At 35.4% G+C, this 21,199-nt stretch overlaps 1 protein-coding gene across 1 annotated transcript in view; it reads left to right on the top strand.

The window, feature by feature from the left end:
- CCDC186 (coiled-coil domain containing 186) overlaps positions 1-21,199 on the top strand; it is a 49,514-nt gene that overhangs the window by 4,325 nt on the left and 23,990 nt on the right. Inside the window, exons 2-5 of the mRNA XM_025993869.2 lie at positions 5,907-6,593; positions 11,192-11,318; positions 16,207-16,335; positions 20,600-20,812. Coding sequence (XP_025849654.1) covers positions 5,968-6,593; positions 11,192-11,318; positions 16,207-16,335; positions 20,600-20,812 — 1,095 coding nt within the window. The 5' untranslated portion in view covers positions 5,907-5,967. The remainder of the gene's footprint in view (positions 1-5,906; positions 6,594-11,191; positions 11,319-16,206; positions 16,336-20,599; positions 20,813-21,199) is intronic.

Raw genomic sequence — 21,199 nt, 5'->3', positions numbered from 1 at the left:
TTGGCTCAGATCGCGATCCTGTAGTCCTGGGATCGAGTCCCACATCAGGCTCCTCAGAGGGAGCCTGCTTCTTCTGCCTCTCACTCTGTGTCCCTCGTGAGCAAATAAATAAAATCTTAAAAAAAAAAAAAACTAGTTTAGTTTTTAAGTCTTTTTTTTTTTAAATCTGATTTGCATAGATTCACTTTCTGTGAACTTCAGTGTCTGATATTTTCATCACATGAAACAAAGTTTTCAGGTATCTTACACAGGTTCCTTTCTATTCTATTAGTTTATTCTGTTTAAAACCTTATCCAGAAAGTGTTTCTATTTTAAAGGTAATGTTCATCAAAAATCAGTTACTCAGGATTATGGTCAGATTATGTTGGATTATAGATGCATTTTTGATGTAATATATTCATTCTGATTTTAATTGTCATCAGAACTGGTCAGACATGGGATCCCTGGGTGGCGCAGCGGTTTGGCGCCTGCCTTTGGCCCAGGGCGCGATCCTGGAGACCCGGGATCGAATCCCACATCGGGCTCCCGGTGCATGGAGCCTGCTTCTCCCTCTGCCTGTGTCTCTGCCTCTCTCTCTCTCTCTCTGTGACTATCATAAGTAAATAAAAATTAAAAAAAGAAAAAAGAACTGGTCAGACAGATAAATTATTTTGTTCATGTTGCTTTCAAAGTATATTTAGGGAATATGTGAAAAACTTGTCAATGTACTTTGCCTGCAAAGGACAGGAAGCCATTATATTGAAGAACAGGACCAGTCTCACAGACTCAACTTGCTTATTGGATGTTATTTGAGAAATATACGGGTGGTATTTGAGATTCACATGATATAGTTTGTAATTTAAAAATTTATAGTTTGTTGTAAATAATATTTATGCTGTACAGAGCCAAATTTTTCTATTGGATTTAAAACATTTACGCATATCTTTTATAGCTTCTGAGGCAACACTAACAGATGTTAATATTAAAATACTGTGACCACAAAGAATAAAAAATTTAACATAGAGCCTTTTTTTTTTTTTAAACATGGAGCTTTTATATGTATTGGTCCACAATACCAGAAGGTAAACTCCCTGAGGGATGCATGTTTTCTTCACTGCCATGTTCCCAACACCTAGAACACTGCCTGTGCACAATGCATGTTTAATACATGTTTGGGGAATGAATTAATAGTTGGGAAATATATTTGTGACTTGGTATTTTTGTATGAGGCTTTGTATGAGGCTGTTGCCAAATATCTGTGGATTGGATTCATTTGTATTTGCAGTTTCTTGAGTAAGTTTTTTATTGTTTATATATACTGCTAACTACTAAGAGAACAAGTATTAGTACTAAAAGCTGTTAAAGATAATGTTTTTATTTGTAAGGCTCTTAATATGGAAATAATTTTGTAGAAATGTGAGTTTTTTCATGAAAAAAAGAAAGGGTGATAACGGTTGGCTTTAAGGCAGATAAATGTTTCTTGACCAGTTGCCTACAGCTGATGAGCTCCAGTAAGAGCGAAACCAATTCTCACTTTACTGAAACAGTATTGAAGTGTGAATTGGTCCTGTAGTACTGTCAGAAACAACTCTGAAAAAAAGTGCTTAAATTGAAAGGAATTTTGTGACTGTTAAGTTTTAAATATAGCATTTTTCCCTAATGAGTAAGAGTTGCTAAAAAGTCAAATAACCTGTGGCTTGTTTTTTTTTTTAACCTCCAAAAAGGAATAGATGTTGTAATCTATATCATCACTACATCTTCATATGTGAATGTGGATTCCATTTGTAGAAGCACTTATTTAAAACAGTCTTGTAAGCAAGTGTCTAGTTTTATATCCTCTTCCTTTAAACTACTCTTAGGCTGTTGGATCTTCAGTGATTTTGATAACTACCCCCAAAGAAAAAACTTGGACAACAACCAAACTGTCCTACATCTGTATGGCTAACTGGAGGCCTGCAAGAGGGCTCAGCTGACTGTTTTGGTTTTTTCCCTCTCTAGTTACCTGGTTAATAGTGCACACAATCAAGCTCATTATGGTGCCCCTCCTCCCCACCAATCTTTTACACTTAATCTTTGGTGATGGCTTTGTTGCACATGTATACATAGATTTTCCATAATCCATTTCCTTTTCTTTTGTGTCCAATTAGTATTCATTTGAGTTTCAGAAAACTAAGTTTGCAAGCTAAGTGGATACCAGATATCAATTTATGTGAAGATTTTTTCAAAGTCTGGCGTATTATTGAGCAACAGTATAGAAAGTACTTATTTTTTGAGGTTGAACAGCTTTCTTTAATTTACAGGAGAATAATATATAAAACAGTTTAAGCTAAGGTTATAAAAACAGGCTTTTTTTTTTTTAACGTAGACGAATATTCGGAATGAGACAAACTTCTATTGTTTTGCACTGTTTGTACATTGAGTCTCAGATCATTGTATAAACTCAGTGGACCCCACCCTCATTGAGAACTACTGAACAGCATTTAACATTTGCAAGAATGAATGTAAATGTAGTAGAGATTATATTTGTTTTATTATCAGGATCATATTGCTAGAGATTTAAGAGGTTTGTTTAGTTCAGAGTGATGTTCCTTCTTGCAAGTACGAGATCATTTAAAAAGCTGAAGACTGATCAGAAATGTCACAAGGAAGGCTGTGGCTGTGTGCTTAATGAGTATAAACTCAGTATGTTTTCATTTACATGAGAGTATTTTTGTACTTAAAGTGAGAGTAAATTTGGAGGAAGATGTGGCTTTAAAATTGGACCTTTGAATATAATTTGGCTCTGGATAGACTGAAGAGAATGACATTGTAGATGGGAGCAAAGCCATGGAAATGTTAATGTGTAGATTGGAGAAATCTTGAGTAGACAGCTCAGAGACTGGTAGATTATGGTGAAGGCCTAGGGTTTTAGAAATGTGTTGAGAGATAAGATTGGGAAAGTAGGATGACTGGTTTACTGAGGGATTGCAGCATAAAATGGTTTTAGTTTTTCCTTATTGGGTCTCTCATCGTACTGTGTAAAATGCTCTCATCCTTTCCACTTCCCTTTGAAGTACAGTCCCCTAATAATGTACTAGTTTGATGTTGTATCTTTCTGCCACTTTTGATTACTAGAGAAAATTTATTCCAGAAATTAAGACAGGTTTCAATCATTTGAAAAATAAAATAAGCAACACAAAACATTAATCACAGACTCCTTGTTCTACCTGAAGAAAGGTTGAAGGTATTAGCTTCTAGCTGCTTGGATTAAAGAAGAGGTAATTTGGCTCCAAAATATGTCCCTTTTTTTTCCTCTAGCTAGCCCTTTTGGAGTTGGGGGAAGGAGACCACCCAGTGGAGGCAGAATTCTTAATTCAGAAACCTCTAAAAAGGGAAGAGATAGGGCCTCAGTCTGATTCATCTGGTTGCATTTGGTGGTGGTCTCTGTGGAGGTAGTGTGTGGATTTTTTAGGGGCAGTATTGTAGCTTCCTGGTCCCTTCTGCCATCTAGGGCCGGCCCACTTCATAGGGCAGCTGCTATTCCTCTTTGGCAGAGTTATTATAGTACATAATCCAACCCTTTCTCTGGATTGGGTGACACTTGACCTGGTGCTGTCTCAAATCACTTGCCCATTTCATGCAGTGAGATTGAGAAACTAACATTTCAAGTGTTACAGATATGAAGTGATTACATCTGGTTTGGGTTGCAGGTAGAGGACAGTGGCAGTAGAAAGGAGGGTATAATTGGAGACATGAAATTGGTAAAAGAATATGAGGACAAAGGAAAGGAAGAAATCATAACCAAGAAAAATGATACCATTGACAAATGGGATTAACTGGGAATACTCAATTATAGGAGCTATCATTTTGATTTGGATTTTATGCTATTTTGAGTTTGAGGTTATGGTGGAACATCCATTCGAAATGTCTATATTCAGGTGAAGATTTGTTATCTGTAACTCAACACAGGACTGAAAGTAACTAATGTGGGTATCAGTGAAGAGCTATTGAAATTATCAAAGTGCTTGAATTCTAAGAGGGAAAATAAATGTTGAAGACTGAATTGTGGAGAATATGAAAGCTGGATAAAAGGATAATTCTTGACAATTAGTGCCTTTCTCTTGACAAAGCATGGCACACAGTCCCTAATGATAAAGTTTCTTCTCTATGCTGGAGAGTCATAATACCTTTATGTATTCTCATTTAAATAGATTATCATTTTGGTCAGTTGCTAACATTTACTGGTTATGTTTAAAACCATTTTTTGATTGATTTCTAAATTAAGATTTCAAATTCAGCAACACATTTACAAGTTATATCTTAAAGTGACTTAGTTTAGGGAGAACTATATAAGTGGCTAATATCCCTATATGAGAATTATTTTACTTTGTTCTAGATTTTGGAATGCAGCATTCTATGAGGCCTTTTATTAATTTGCTGCATTAATTTGTATTGTGTAAACCAAGCCTTTAACACTACTGTGGGCTTCGTCTTATATATAACATGTATGCAGTAAGATAATGATAATTTCTATTTAGTGGTTTGGAAATATGTTAATACAGATGGGTAGTTTGTGGTAGTGGGGCCAAGGTCCATCCTAGCTGATACCCCAAAGGACAGACTAAACTAAAAACGAGGCGTTTAACAAACTGGTCTGTCTTTCTTAGTATTATTCTTCCCCATTTTTTGCATTCCTAGAATATTCCTCAAGTAACAGTTTTATCACATCACTTCTGTACTTTAATTCAATACTTGAGAATCTACTATGTGCTAGAAACTATAGTACAAAAGTATCCAAGTCTATCATGATTTATTGTCACAAAATTCACTCCTGCAAATCAAAGCATTCTACGTGACGGTCTTCTCTCTCCCTCTGACCAGACCAGCATTTCTATCACAGACCGATGTAAATGTATATCTTTCTGTTACTCAAAAATTTTATATTTGTTTCTTTTTCATAAGTACATCTTCCATTTGAAATTATTTCTTTTCTAGTTTGTCAGAACTATGATGTCCCCTCTTTTTTTAATCCAACCTTATATGACATTGATAACCACCCTATATATGCTTTTTGGTATGTGATGAAAGAAGTTGACAATTGTTTTTCATCAAGATTGCTGGAATATTTTATATTTATCTGTCTTGGGATAATTTTTGGAGTTGACTAATTTTCAGAAAGTAGCTAAAATAGTAACCTTCATAAACAGCCTAAAAATGTATTCTAGTTGTTAAATTAGTTTTGTCAGTATTTCTTTTATGATCTGGGCAGTGTATGTGGGCTCCATTTGAGTTACCCTGAAAATTATGTATTCTTGATGAGAATGTTTGAAAGTCACCATGGTATTTTCCTAGATTTTTGCCTGGATAAAAAAAAAACCAAATTCCTATCAGGGATCTTTAACGTCCAGACTTCTTTTAGCTCAGCTTCAGGTGCCTGAGCTGATACTTGTGTTTTGTTATTTTCCTTCTCAGTAAATTTTTATTATCATTAATGTGTATTGTTTTATAATCATTCTCTTGTGTGTCCACTGCTGTCGTATTTCCTCAATATTTTCTTATAGACTTTTGAGATAGTCTTTTTCCCCTCATGGAGTTGAAGGAATTCTAAACAAGTCAATTGAATTCTAACAATTTAAACTCTAGCTATTTCATACCCAACATCTTATGGGGGTGTTAAGAAATGCCAAATTGTAGCTAAAGTGAAGTTGTGTGACTCAATTAAAGGAGAAAGAGTAAGACTTTGTAGCACCCTACTGATTGCAGCACACTCGGATTGACTGTGTTACTCAGGTTTTGGATTTTTCTGCTCTCGAAGTCTTAAAAGAGTTACTAGTGGTAAAATTTGTAGTCTTAGTTATTCCACATCATGGAGTTTGTGCAAATACGTATGAGGTCTTGGTTTGAAAAAACTTTAACTTTTTAAAATTTTGATATTTTGACTTTTTTAGATGTCAAACGAAGATCAGGAACAAATTTGAAGAAGTGCAGAGTGAGGTGGTGTCAATCAGCATGTCAGAGACAGAGCACATAGCCTCCATTTCCTCTGATAAAAATATTGGGAAAACATTTGAATTAAAGGAAGACTCCAGCAACTCATTTTCTGGTGATGAAAGCAGCTTAGAAAATGAATCTAAACTGTCATCATTAAACTTTGATAAAACTTCATGTCAGCCTAATGAATATAATGAAATTGAAGCACAGGAAAATTATATTCAGGATCATAGTGGAGGTGTGGATTCTTGTGCTAAAACAGACATATGCCCAGAAAATTCTGAACAAATAGCCAGTTTTCCTGGTGGAGATTTTACAAAGCAAGTTTTGAAAACAAATGAAACCGAGCAGACAGTAACACAAATATTGGCAGAATTAAGGTCATCTACATTTACAGAAGCAGCAAATCAAAAGACTTACTCAGAAAGTCCCTATGATACAGACTGCACCAAGAAACTTATTTCAAAAATCAAAAATGTTTCAGCATCAGAGGATTTGTTGGAAGAAATAGAATCTGAGCTCTTATCTACAGAGTTTGCAGAACACCGAGTACCAAATGGAATGAATAAGGGAGAACGTGCATTAGTTATGTTTGAAAAGTGTGTGCAAGAGAAGTATTTACAGCAGGAACACACCATAAAGAAGTAAGTTTTTAATTTTGAGGGTTTTTTTTCCCCTGCCAGGATTAAAGATTGAATTCTTTAAAGGAAGGTATCATTTTGTCCATTTTTAATTTCACAATCAATGGACATGTATGTTGTAGTTGATTAACAAATATGTAATTACCAAATAATTCAGCAAATGTCAAGTTTGATGATTTAATATATGTCTAAGTGAATAAATACTAATGTGATTCATTAAAGATCTAGAAGTATTCATAAAGACAACTCATGTTTTTCAGTTTTGAAAGAATATGGAGCAGAATAGTGTCAAAACTATGAGAAATTCAAAAGAAAATGAGAGTCATAGAATTCAAAAAGATTTTCTTAAAATTCTCATTTTAAATTCATTGGTTTTACAAATTAAAATTTAGAGAAGAATTGTTTGGTTATTAGTAATAAGAATGTAGTTACTTCTAGACTTCCCTTGGATTTATAGAGTTAATGATAGTTCAATTTTGTTTCATCTTTTCCTAATGGTATTATATCCTCTACTTTTATTCTAGATTTTTGTATCTAAGTGTTTCAGATGTTTGGGTAGTCTTTTATAACCTTTAAAGGAAAATAAAATGTACTGACCTTCACTATAAAATACAGACTGTTTCTCTTTTTTAAAAATGGTATTTAAGAAGAAACTTGTAGTGCGATGTCTGTACATAGAAAAAGGGGAGGAGAAAGTCTCTATACTAGAGGAGGGTGACAAAAAAATAAACCATAGTCCAACTGTTGCTAGATATGTAACTGGCTTTTAATGATCTCCTTGCTACTAGTGTTTACTCTTCTAGACTTTCTTTCCTTTCTTTTTAAAAAAAAGATTTTATTTATTTATTCTTGAGAGACACAGAGAGAGGCAGAGATGTAGGCAGAGGGAGAAGCAGGCTCCATGCAGGGAGCCTGATGTGGGGCTTGATCCCGGGACTCCCAAGATCACTCCCTGAGCCAAAGGCAGATGATCAACTGCTGAGCCACCCAGGGGCCCCTCTGCTAGACTTTCTTGTTCAGTGGATCAGTCTTCCCCAAACCAGCTTAGCCTTCATTGGTTTATCCAGTGAACTTTAATCTCTTAAGTGTCCAGAGCCCTTCTTTTTTTCTATTTTTTGTTTTTATTTTAGATGATGACAAAATACACATAAAATTTACCGTCTTGTTTTTAAATGTACTGTTCAGTAGTGTTAGGTTTATTCACATTTTTGTGCAATCTCCACAGCTTTTTCATTTTGCAAACTGAAGCTTCATACCATTCAACTCCCAGTCCCCTGCCTGACAACCACTGTTCTACTTTCTGCTTCTAAAAGTTTATTCTTGGTACTTTATATAAAGTGGAATCATATAGTATTTGTCTTTTTATAACTGGTTAATTTCACTTAGCAGATGTCTTCAAGGGTCATCCAAGTTGTAGCACCTGTCAGAAATGCCTTTTTAAGGACAAATAATATTTTATGTATATGCCATATTTTGCTTATCCATTCATTTGTCAATGGACATTTGAGTTGCTTCCACATTTTGACTATTGTGAATAATACTGTGAATGTGAGTATATAAATATCTCTTGAGACTCAAGGCCCTACTTACTACTGCCCCAAAACTAGTGGCTGCCACTTCTACTCCTATCCTTACTGGAATGCTGCTATTATAAATAAACTGTTTTGTTTTTTTTTTTTACTTAGAGCATTGGTGCTTTCACCATTGTTGAATTTTTTAGGGTAATTTCCTCATTTTTCTATTTGTACCTGTTCTTCCAGATCCTTTTTTTTTTTTTGAGACTGTCTGATGCTTCTTCCCATTCACCTTAGATCTGTACTCATCTTTTGCTTTTCTTGTAAATTGTCAGATGTACACTGAATAATAACAGCAAATACCTATATGTTGTTAATTATGTGCCTGGCACTTCATATACATGTATTAACTCATGGAATCACAACAGTCCCCTGTGGTGTGAACTATTACTCCTGTTTTACAGATGAGGTACCTGAAGCACGGAAAAATTAAGTAATTTGCTCAAGGTCACATGTTAGTAAATGCCCAAGTTAAAATCTGAGCCAAGATAGTTTTTTTCAACATGGTTATCTGAAATGAACTAGTTAGAAGTTGTTAAATTTATCTAAAAATATTAGGAATGCAATAAAAAAGTCTTTCTTGCCGCAGGCTGTCAGAACGGTGGCAGCATGGTACACTGGGGTAGGCAGTTTCCAGAAGCCTGCAGTTGGAAGAGTCCCACTTCCATGTGCAAAACTGTTTTGTGGTTCACATCAGCCTCTATGAATCAAACATTTTTCATCTCCGTGAGGGGGACGATACCTGAATTGTTTTATAGACATTAAGGCATTATAAAAATATTTTTTTTTTAACTAAGTTAGTCTTTTGTTATGCACAGAATGCTTTTAATTCCAAATACAATGCTTTGTGACTCAGGTTAGCTGTAGAACACGCATTTTTTTTTCTTTTGCCTTCACTTAATATTCTATAAAGAAAACTATCTTTTAGTTTGTTTGGCTTAAATTTTCATGAGTGCATCTATTTCCTAGCATCACTATTTACACATCCATTCCTCTATTTTCTTTTTTTTATTAATTTTTTTATTTTTTAATTTTTTTTATTTATGATAGTCACACAGAGAGAAATTGAGAGAGGCAAAGACACAGGCCGAGGGAGAAGCAGGCTCCATGCACCGGGAGCCCGACGTGGGATTCAATCCCGGGTCTCCAGGATCGCGCCCTGGGCCAAAGGCAAGCGCTAAACCGCTGCGCCACCCAGGGATCCCCCCATTCCTCTATTTCCTAGCATCAGTGTGTTGTCCAAAGACCCAACCAGAATTCTTAATTAAGAACGGTTAGTTGTGCATCGGATGTGACAGTTTGAGGGTTCGCTGCTTTTCCACTTCTGCCTTCCTAGATTGCTTACTTGTAAACTGCAGCCAGGATCCTTTGCTTCAGGTAGTTTTCTGCAACAGCTTGAGTGTACACCAAATCAAATAAATAATCTAAGTTAAACCACTGTGCCAAAAAGGCTTGAAGAAACTTGCATGGTATGTTTTTCTCCTTCCCAAGTATTTGCATGATTTGCTTTCTTGCTGTGGTCCTGTGCTCCTCAGAGAGGGCCATCTGGACTACCTTATCTACATTCACTGCCTAAGGGCGCCTGAGGAGCTCAGTCAGGTGAGTGTCTGACCCTAGGCTGCACTGGTGATCTCAGGGTGGTGATATAGAGCCTGTTATCCAGCTCTGAGCTCAGTGGGAAGTCTGCTGGAGATTCTCTGCCTCTGCCCTCCTCTGCCCTGCCGCCGCATCCTGCGCAGTCTCTCTCTCTCTCTCTCTCTCTCTCGCTCTCTCTCTCAAATAAATACATCTTAAAAAAATAAAATAAAATCACTGCTCAAGTCGCTCTCTGTCCTCTTGCCCTCCTTTACTTTTTTTTCTTTTTTACCTAATAGGACATGATCACTGCCTGACATTTTATTGTATTGTGTTTATTTTCATTTTCTCCCTTTGAATATAACTACCGTGAGGGCAGGGATGGTTTGCTGACATAACTTTTAGCACACTGAAGAATATAGGTACATAGTAGGTACCCAATAAGCATTTGTCCAGTGAATGAGCATCTTTAAAGAAGGGAAAGGCCTAGACTATGGAATTAGACCTGGGTCCAAATCTCACTTCAGCCACTTAGTAGCTGTGTGACCTGGAACAAGTGCAGGGCTTCAGGTTTTTTGCTTTTCTTATTTCTTAAAATTCATAAAATAGATAATTTCATAGGCTTCGTAATTTCATAAACCTGAATATTAAATGAAATTATGCACTTAAGGATAAACCTAGTGAATAGTAATTGTGCAATAAGTATTAAGTAATAGTTATTGCTATTAATAATTCAAAAATACTAGTTGTTAACTTCTTGAGGTATCTTATGTCAAAGTCCTGAATACTGCACAGGTAACTTTTAAGGCTTTATTTATATTTTTCTAGGGGACTCAAAATGAAATTTCTGCTTGAACTTTTATATTTTTTAATTTTATTTCAGTGTCTCTTGTAACTATCATTAGAACATCGTTGAAATATTCTTAAAATCTAAATAAAGCAAGATTTTTCACCCTCAGCATTATTGACATTTAGGAGATCACTCTTTGGTGGTGGGGGGTGCTGTACTGTGCATTATAAAATGTTTAGCAGCATCCCTGACCTCCATCCAAAAGAATCTAGTAGCAATCCCCCCACCTCTGTTGTGACAACCAAAAATGTTTCCAGGCAAATGCCTGGAAGGACTTTGCCTCAGGTTGAGAACCACTGACCTGGAGGAATTCAAATACAGACGGGATGAAGTAAATAGCTGAGATACCCAAAGTGGTAAACTTAAAAGAATGTGGTTTTCTTTATCTGATTATATTTCACTTGATTTGAAATATGCAAATTTCTGCAAGAAGTTAATAGCCTGACCACCAGAGAATGTTCTATAAAATACAATGTCTCATTACAAAAGGATTACTTAGGAATGTTGATATATTAATCGTAAGTATATCTAATCTGCAAACACTGTATTTCACATCTCCATTTTTAATTGTGTTTTACTTATACTGCTGTTTTTGTATTTAGGTTAATTAAAGAAAATAAGAAGCATCAGGAGCTCATCTTAGACATTTGTTCAGAAAAAGACAATTTAAGAGAAGAACTAAAAAAAAGAACAGAAACAGAGAAGCAGCATATGAGCACAATTAAACAGGTAAAAAGGCAAAAAATCTTTAAACACTATACTTCAATTTGTAAAATAAATACCTTCCTGAAAAATCTATGTATAAATTGAAATTCTGTAAGCTAAATTGTATTTTAAATTCAGAGGATTGCTTGGTATATAAAGCATTCTTTTTTTTTTGAAATGGGAATCATCTGATTTTTTTTCTCGTGTAAAAATTTATATTTTTATAGGATATGTGTGAGAGTATTCTATATGTAATAGAAATCTGAGGAAGAAAAGATTTGATTTGGCAAATAGACTTTCCACTACTTAAAGAAGAAGCAATATATACCTTATACCATATATATATATATATATATATATATATATATATATATATATCCAGCATTAGAATATTTTTAAGCTTATAGTTTAAGATGATTCCATTCTCAGTGTTATTGTGTACTATACTGGAAAACTGGCTCTCTTTCAGAATTTTATCTGGCTAGCTAGCTTCTCCAGTTTGTCTTTCCTCTTTTTCTTTCCTTTTTAAATTTTTAAAAAATGAATTCTGATGTATGGATCAACAAAGTGAATATTCAGACTTGTGGCAAAGCTGAGCTGCTCTTTATCTTATTGAGCTGCTTTTTTTCTTCTGTAGACAGGATTAGAAGCATTTTAACCTTAAAAGTCTTTCCTTTGGGATCCCTGGGTGGCGCAGCGGTTTGGCACCTGCCTTTGGCCCAGGGCGCGATCCTGGAGACCCGGGATCGAATCCCATGTCAGGCTCCCGGTGCATGGAGCCTGCTTCTCCCTCTGCCTGTGTCTCTGCCTCTCTCTCTCTCTCTCTCTCTGTGACTATCATAAATAATAAATAAAAAAAAATTAAAAAAAAAAAAGTCTTTCCTTTTGTCTCATCCATCACCAAAAACTATATAATGAAAAAAAAAACAATAAACAATTGATAATAAAAAAATTAAACCAAGTTTTACTTGCTTATGTCTTGGTATATTTAATGTACCATTACATAGTTGGAAGGTGATAGTATTTATAAATTTTACTTGCTTAATCCTCACTTTTATGTACTTTAGAGCTATACCATAGTAAAAACAAACTTAAAACTTTAAAGTGTAAGGGAGGCTTACAAATGGACAGAAGCCAGCTTTTAGTAGGCAGGTCACTGCTGATAATCAGAAACTAAAGACCAAAAATAGGGGAGAGAACCCAAGCTGTTCTTTTCATGAGCTTGTTAGTGGTTGTGCCTTTTTAAAGGAGAAAATTGGATTCTAGTTTCTTTTGCTAGCCAATATAGCAGGATTCTTTTTTCTTAGATTAATCTCTAGATCTTCACCTTTCAATATGGCAGCCACTAGCCACATATAGCTATTGAGTACTTGAAAGGTGGCTAGTCCAAATTAAATACTTTATGAAATACACAATTAATTTTGTGGACTTAGTATAAAAAAAGTAAAATATCTCCATTTCTAAAGTAAATTGATTATGTGTCAAAGTGTTAATATTTTGGATATATTAAGTTTAATATTAATTTCACGTTTTGCTTCTTAAAATGTGTCTACTAGAAAATATAAATTACACATGTGGCTTGAATTGGACACTGTCACTCTAGGTAATTTTGTCATAAGGGAAATTATACACATGTTCTATGAGCTAACATTTTATTTATTTTTTTAAGAGGTTTTATTTACTTATTCATGAAAGACACAGAGAGAAAGAGAGGCAGAGACACAGGCAGAGGGAGAAACAGGCTCCATGCCGGGAGCCCGATGTGGGACTCGATCCCAGTACTCCAGGATCATGCCCTGGGCTGGAGGCAGACACTAAACTGCTGAGCCACCCAGGGATCCCAATATAAGCTAACACTTAGGGTTTTTTCAGCAGCTTTATTGAGATATAATTTACATACCATGTAGTTCACCCATTTTAAGTATACAGCTTAATGGTTTTTAGTAGTACAACCTTCACCACAATTTTAGAACATTTATCAACTACCCCCAAAGAAACCCCATATCCATTGGTAGTCCTTAGGATTTTCTGTATATAAGATCATGTCATCTGCAAATAGAGAGTTTTACTTATCCTTTCCAAGTGCCTTTTATTTCATTTCTTACCTAATTGTCTGGCCTGGACCCTCCAATATGGGGTTGAATAAAAGTGGCAAGAATGGATATCTTGTTCTTGTTCTTGATCTTAGGGAGAAAACATTTAGCTTGTCACCATTAAGTACTATACTAGCTGTGCTAGCATTCACAGATGCTCTTTATCAGGTTGAAGAAGTACATTTTTATTCCTACTTTGCTTAGTGTTTTTATTATGAAAGAGTGCTGAATTTTATCAAATGCTTTTTCTGCATTTATCGAGGTGATCATATGTTTTTGTTCTGTTGATATACGTTACATTAATTGGTTTCTGGATGTTAAGCCAGCCTTGCATTGCTAGAATAAATAGCTTTGGGTCATGGTATATGATTCTTTTTATATATTTCAGGATTGGTTTGCTAGTGCTGTAATTTCCATTGATTGAGAATTTGTCTATATTCAGAAGAGATACTGGTCTTATAGTTCTTTTTCTTGTGATTTTCTTGGTCTTAGTGTCAGGGTAATACTGAAGTCATAAAATGAGTTGGGAAGTGTTTCTTTTGGGGGGAAGTTTGTGAAGAATTGATATGGTATTAATTCAGGGCATCTGGCTGGCTCAGTCTGAGGGGAGTGTGTGACTCTTGATCTTAGGGTCATGAGTTTGATTGAGCCCCATGTTGGGAATAGAGATTACTTAAAAATAAAGTCTTAAAAAAAAAGAATAGGTATTCTTTAAATGCATGGTAGAATTTATCTGTGCAGTCTCCTGGGCTTAAATATTTCTTGGTAGGTTTTGTTGTTTATTATTATTTTTTTACTAATTAAATCTACTTATAGGTCTGCTCAGATTCTCTCTTCTTGAGCCAGTTTTGGTAGTTTGTGCCTTTCTAGGAATTGTCCTTTTATTTCATCCAAGTTAAATTGGTCATAGTATTCATTTATACTGTTTTTATTTCTATAAGGTTAGTGTGTCTCTTTTTTATTTCCATTCTAGTAATTTGAGTCTTTCTCCCACACCTCCTTTTTTGCCTAAAGGTTTGTCAATTTTGTCAATCTTTTCAAAGAACCGTTTTGTTGAATTTTCTGTTTATTTTCTATTTAATTTTCATTCTAATATTTATTATTTTCTTCCTCTTGCTGGCTTTAGGTTTAGTTTGCTTCTCTTTTTCCAGTGCCTTAAGATGAAAGTTTGGTTGTTGACTTGAGAGATTTCTTTTTTTTTTTAAATATAGTTATAGCTGTAAATTTCCCTCTAAGCACTGCTTTAAGTATATCCCCTAAGTTGTGTATGTTGTGTCTTTGTATTCCTAATTTCCTCATATTTTCTAATTCTCCTTGTGATTTTTCCCATTGTTTATTGAAGTGTTAATTTTAACGTATTTGTGAGAATCTGAGATTTCTTGCTGTTACCAATTCTAGTTTCATTTCATTATAGTTTAAGAACATATTTTATAAGATTTCAATCTTTTAAGCTTATTGAGGTTTATTTTATGACCAGGCATATGTTCAGTCCTAGAGAATATTCCATGTCCACTTGATGAGCATGTATATTCTCCTGTTGTTGGATGGAATGTATAGATGTGTTAGATCCAGTTGTTTTATAGTTCTGCTCAAGTCACCTGTTTCCTTGTTAATCTTCTATCTGGTTCTGTCCATTATTAAAAGTGAGGTATTGAAGTCTCCCAACTATGAATTGCCTCCTTCATTTCTATCAGCTTTTGGTTCATGTATTTTCGTGCTATGTTATTAGGTACATATATACTTAGAATTATTGATCGACCATTTAATCATTATAAAATCTCTCTCTCTCTCTCTCTTTCTCTCTGGTAACATTTTTTTTTTGTAGTTTATTTTGTATATTAGTATAGCCACTCCTATTTTTTTATGGTTATTTGCTTGCTGGATCTTTTTCCATTCTTTTTCTTTCAGTCTCTATCTTTGAATCTAAAGCATGTCTTACATATCGTGTCTTGTTGGATTGTGTTTTTAATTATATCTGATAATCTCTGGGTTTTGATATAAATAGTTAATATAATCTCATTTAATGCTGTTATTGACAGTAGATTTATGTCTGCCATTTTTTTTTTAAGATTTTATTCATGAGAGACAGAGAGAGGGAGAGAGAGAGGCAGAGACATAGGCAGAGGGAAAAGCAGGCTCCTCACAGGGAGCCCAATGTGGGACTTGATCCTGGGACTCCAGGATCACGACCTGAGCTGAAGGCAGACCCTGAACCGCTGAGCCATCCAGGCATCCCATATGTCTGCCATTTTTTTTCATATGTCTCATGTCTTTTTGTTCCCCTATTCCTCTCTTACTGCTTTCTTTTGCATTAAGTAAATATCTAACATTTAAATTTCTTTCATTAAAAAATAAATAAATAAATCTCTTTCATATTTTCAGTATATTTTTGAGTTATTTACCTGGTGATTGTTCTAGAGCTTGCCACATACATCTTACCAGAAACTGCATCAGCTTTATACCTTAGTTCTAATAAGATTTAGAAGGAGGACACCTGGGTGGCTCAGCGGTTGAGCGTCTGCTTTTAGCCTAGGGCATGATCCTGGGTCCAGAGATCCGACTCCAACATCAGGCTCCCTGTGAGGAGCCTGCTTCTCCCTCTTTCTATGTCTCTGCCTCTGTGTCTCTCATGAATAAATAAATAAAATCTTAAAAAAAAAAAAAGATTTAGAAACATTGCTAACATTTACTTTTGATTTCTGTTTGAAGTATATTCATTACATTCTTTATGTTCCCTTTCATTGTTTATATTTATTTAAAGTGTTGGTAGTCTCTTTGGTATAGCTATAAAAATAATCTGGAAATAATTTTCTTTACAGTTAGAATCAAGAATAGAGGAACTTAGTAAAGAAGTTAAAACTTCCAAAGAAAAACTAGTAGCTCAAGACATTGCAGCTAAAAATGCAGTTCAGCAGTTGCATAAAGAGATGGCCCATCGAATGGAACAGGTATTTTTCAAATCATTATCATTATTAGCTTTATATTCTGGTGACTTTTTCTTGTTTATTATAAACTAATCTGTTAGACTATTTCGGGTATCAGTAGTATCTTAAGAATGGGTAATTTTTTAAAAAAAATGCTAAAGCAACACATAAATACATGCTAACTACAAAAATATTTTTTTAATAAATTGAGGAAGTATACAGAACAAAAAGTGAAAATCCTCCTTCATTTGTACTTCTCTCTTCCTGTGCCCAAATCCTTGGTATCCCATTCCTTGTTCCAAGGTTAACTGTTGATATTTTGGTTATGTATCTTATCATGTATACATGTATAAGGCACAGAAGCTTATGTGTATGTATTCATAAACATATTCTTCCTACTTAATTAGAATCTTACTGTGCATCTTGTTGGATTTTTTTTTTCCTACTTGGTATACCTGATCATCTCCTTGAGAGGTATATATAGATTTCAGAAGAGAGCATTTAAGCATTGTTTTTGTATTACTACCTGAGCTCTTTTTTCTTTTCTTTTTTTTTTTTAAGATTTATTTATTTATTTAAGAGAGCATATGTGAGGACATGAGTATGGGGCTGGGCAGAGGGGAGTGCAGAGGGAGAAGTGGACTCCCAGCTAAGCAGAGAGCCAGAGGCAGCAGGGCTTGATCCCAGGATCCTGAGATCATGACCTGAGACTAAGGCAGATGCTCAACCTACTGAGCCACTGGGTGGCCCTGAACTCCTTCTCAAGTATGGAATCTTACTTACAGTCAACTTCATTTCCTAGCATAGTGCCTGACTATTGGTTGTTATGATGAATTGAATCAGGAAGTATTAACTGACTATATAGGTAGAATGAATTTGAACCTTATACTTGTAAGAGGATAGATTTACAAATTCTCAGGTAATTTACAGCATGTTTCCTCCCGCCATATCCTCATGGCCTGGTATTGGGAAATGTCTACAGGGCAGTTCAAGCTTAACATACCGCTCTGGATTCCTGCTTCCCCTTAGCTTCTTTGGCCCTGGGGAGTTTCTCATACTTTCTTGAGAACTTACCTGTTTATTAAAAGGATGTTTGTGGGGCACCTGGATGGCTCAGTCTGTTGAGCATCCAACTCTTGGTTTCAGCTCAGGTTGTGGTCTCAGGGATATGAGATTGTGGGATGAAGCCCCAAGGGGGCTCCAGGCTCAGTGGGGAGTCTACTCTCCCTTTCCATCTGCCCCTCCCCTCTCTGTATGCTTGCTTGCTCTCCCAAGTAAAGAAACCTTTAAAAAATAAAAGGATATCTGTTGGATTTCATCTAAATATTTTGGATTTTGGATGGGGATAATTTATCTGCCATGTTTCAAAAAGCAGTACTTCTTATGTTTTAATTTTAGCACGCTGTTGTATTTTTTTTAAAGATTTTTATTTATTCATGAAAGACACCAGAGAGAGAGAGAGAGAGAGGCAGAAACCTAGGCACAGGTTAGAGGCAGGCCCCTCGCAGGTAGCCTGATGTGGGACTCGATCCTGCACCCTGGGATCACGCCCTGTGCTGAAGCCAGATGCTCTGTCGCTGAGCACCCAGGTGTCCCAGACTGTTGTATCTTGATTATCTTATTCATGCTTTCTTTATGTTCATCCAAGTCAATGATAAACATCTTAAACTGGTCAAATGCAAAGACTTACTGGCTTTTCTTCCTTTATCTATGCCATAAATGGACTTTCTAGGGAAGCTTAAGTAGTAATTACTATATTACTGTATAGTAATACTATACTATATTATCTTGTTTAATGCTCCCAGCAGTTCTGGGAAGCAAGTGCTGCCATGGTCTGGGTTGAGACCTAGAAACATGAACTTTAAGCACCCCAGGTTATTCCTTTGCAGCTGATCCACAGATGACTGAGTAACAGGACATCCCTGCTATAGTCAAGAACCTTACAGTTTTGGGCAGCACCAGTGGCTTCGCAGTTTAGCGCTGCCTTCAGCCCAGGGCGTGATCCTTGGAGACCCCGGATTGAGTCCCACATCAGGCTCCCTGTATGGAGCCTGCTTCTCCCTCTGCCTGTGTCTCTGCCTTTCTCTCTCTCTCTCTCTCTCTGTGTGTCTCTCATGAATGAATAAAATCTTAAAAAAAAAAAAAAAAGAAAGAAAGAAAAAACCTTACAGTGTTTAACTTTATCTACTTTGTCTCTTTTCTGGTTTTTCCACTTCTCATCTCTCAATTTCAGTGAAGCTTCCATCCTGCCATCAGTTAGTTATCTTACTTAAACACACGTTTAATAAAAGGTTCCGATGTATAAATCTTTTGGCTTCCCATTGCCTGTAGGATAAAATCTCACCTCATAAGCGTGATAAGAGAAGCCCTTCTTCCTTTGAAGATTTAATCTCTACCAGTCTATTTCATAACTACTTCCTCCCCAGTCCAACCAGCATGCCAAATTTAAATCCTATAAAATGTCTTGATAGCCTCCAAAAAAATCATGCTATTTTATACCCTTAGGTATTTGCACATTTCTTTATATATTGTATGTATATATGTTAAGGTAATGTATAAATGTTTTGTTTATATGTTGTTCATACTAGGTAGTGAGCTCTTCTGGGACAGAAGCCACAACTTTTTGTATTTCTAAAAGCCAATATGTTGTCTGAGGACTAACTTATGAAACCAGACTTCTTTTGTTTTTTTTTTGTTTTTTTTTTAAACCAGACTTCTTTTGAAGTGAATGTTGCCATTAATTGCCTTTTCTAAGAACAGTTATTCAGTTATCTAAAAGTATAGCTAATTCAGTTAACCAATTCCAGTACAATTTTCTCAGTCCTTGTCCACAATTACATTGTGAAACCCTCAGGGATCTCTGATATTCCTATTCTAGTGATTCCCTTAATTTCTCTTGAAAATTAGCAGACTGTTTCAGTGGGGGGAGGGGGGGGGAAATCCCAATTGGGCAATTTTAAAAAGTGTTTGTATAGTATTCTGAGTGTCTATTAGATGTACTTATCAGCTGTACCAGAACTTCATGAAACATTCTTAGTCAGTTAATTTTCATCAGAGCATGAGAGCTTTTCCTACATTCTCTTAACATTATACATCTTCAATTCAGTTATAGTATCAGTTGGCATTTACCACTAGATACCACTGAAAATCCCTAAAATTTAAGGTTCCATCTTTTATAACATGAATATGTGCTGCATCATATTTGCAAATTGTGAATTTAAATTTACTTAAATGAAAGGCTATCTGTAAAAGTTTTCATTGCATGAAACTTCAGAATATGGAGTACCAGCTTATATTAATAGAGAATTTTGAGGCCATATAGATTGTCACACTTAGTCCAGTTAGGTATTTTTTAAGTAAAATATTTTTTCTTTTTTAAGGATTTTACTTATTTATTTGAGAGAGAGGGTGAGCGTGTGGGGAGAGGCAGAGGGAGAGGGAGAAGCAGACTCCCCTACTGAGCAGGGAGCCCAATGCAGGCTTGATCTTAGGACCCTGAGATTATGACCTGAGCCAAACACAGCTGCTTAACCGACTGGGCCACCCAAGCACCCAATGAAGTGAAATACTTTAGAAACCTTTTCATATACAGAAAATCAAATGATTAATTAGCTTTCATATGATTACTTTTTGCAAGAACTTGATCCTGAACTTGATCCCAAACTTGATCCCAGGACTCTGGGATCACAACCTGAGCCACCCAAGTGCCCCTTGAGAAACCATTAAAACTCTTCAAGCTAAAGGAATGAGAAGAGGGAACCAGTAGTGTGGTTCAGAGGGGCTAATTATATAATGAGGGCACCTGATGTGAGCAGTGGCCTTCAGCCAGCCTGTGGTGATTGGAGAAGCCAGATGTCACTCTGCCTGTACTTGTGGTCTGCCAAGTGCCTCCTGTCGGTGGCCGAATCTAACTGGAAGTTCTGGGCAAGGAAACTTAATTATAGTCCATGATAGTCATTTCCCCAAAGCACAGGGTAGGATAGGATAGAGTGGAAAAGTAGATCTGGAGGAGTAAACAAAGTGGCAATTATGTCAGCCAAAGTAGAAGAAATAGGAAAGCATAAAAGCAAATACTAGTGATACTAATTTGTTTACTGTATCATTTTTCTCTAATTTTGAATATTTCCTTTCATTTAAAAATTTCCTGACACAGGTCCTGGAGATGTTGTGCAAAAAAAAAAAAAAAAGAAAAAGAAAAACAGAAAATACATTGGTAACATTATAGAAAAATATTTATTTTGATTTTGATTTAAAAAATTTTTTATTAATGCTGGATATTTTTTCAAAGGCCAACAAAAAATGTGAAGAGGCACGCCAGGAAAAAGAAGCAATGGTAATGAAGTATGTAAGAGGTGAGAAGGAATCTTTAGACCTTCGAAAGGAAAAAGAGATACTTGAAAGGAAACTCAGAGATGCGAATAAAGAGTCTGAGAAAAACACTAACAAAATTAAGCAGCTTTCTCAGGAGAAAGGACGGTTGCACCAGCTATATGAGACCAAGGTATAATTTGTGCTATTGTACTATAGTTGAAATTCATTCCTTTTGCTTTTCCTTATCGTATCAAACAATCATAATTAATGTGGTTAAAGTCACTATTAAGCATAAAGTTGTTTTTGTTAGTTTACCTTCTAAGAACATGAATGCTTTAAAAGTCTTAGTATCTCATTACCTGTCTGCAAAAAAAGTCTTTGCTAGGAAAAAAAACAAGATATCGACACATGTTGTTTATTAAATAACTTTTTCCTGATATTTTTTTAAACCTTTTAATATCTGTACTTTGAAGAAATGAGTTTCTGCTTCAAAAGAACATTTTATTTTGGTAAAATACATGCATAGTGGGATCAAGATGTGAATAGTTTCTCAGCCAGAACTATGTAATTTGACTAG

Source organism: Vulpes vulpes, chromosome 15 (genome assembly GCF_048418805.1).
Source record: "Vulpes vulpes isolate BD-2025 chromosome 15, VulVul3, whole genome shotgun sequence".
NCBI classification, from domain to species: Eukaryota; Metazoa; Chordata; class Mammalia; order Carnivora; family Canidae; genus Vulpes; species Vulpes vulpes.
This window is presented reverse-complemented; position numbering and strand designations above follow the sequence as displayed.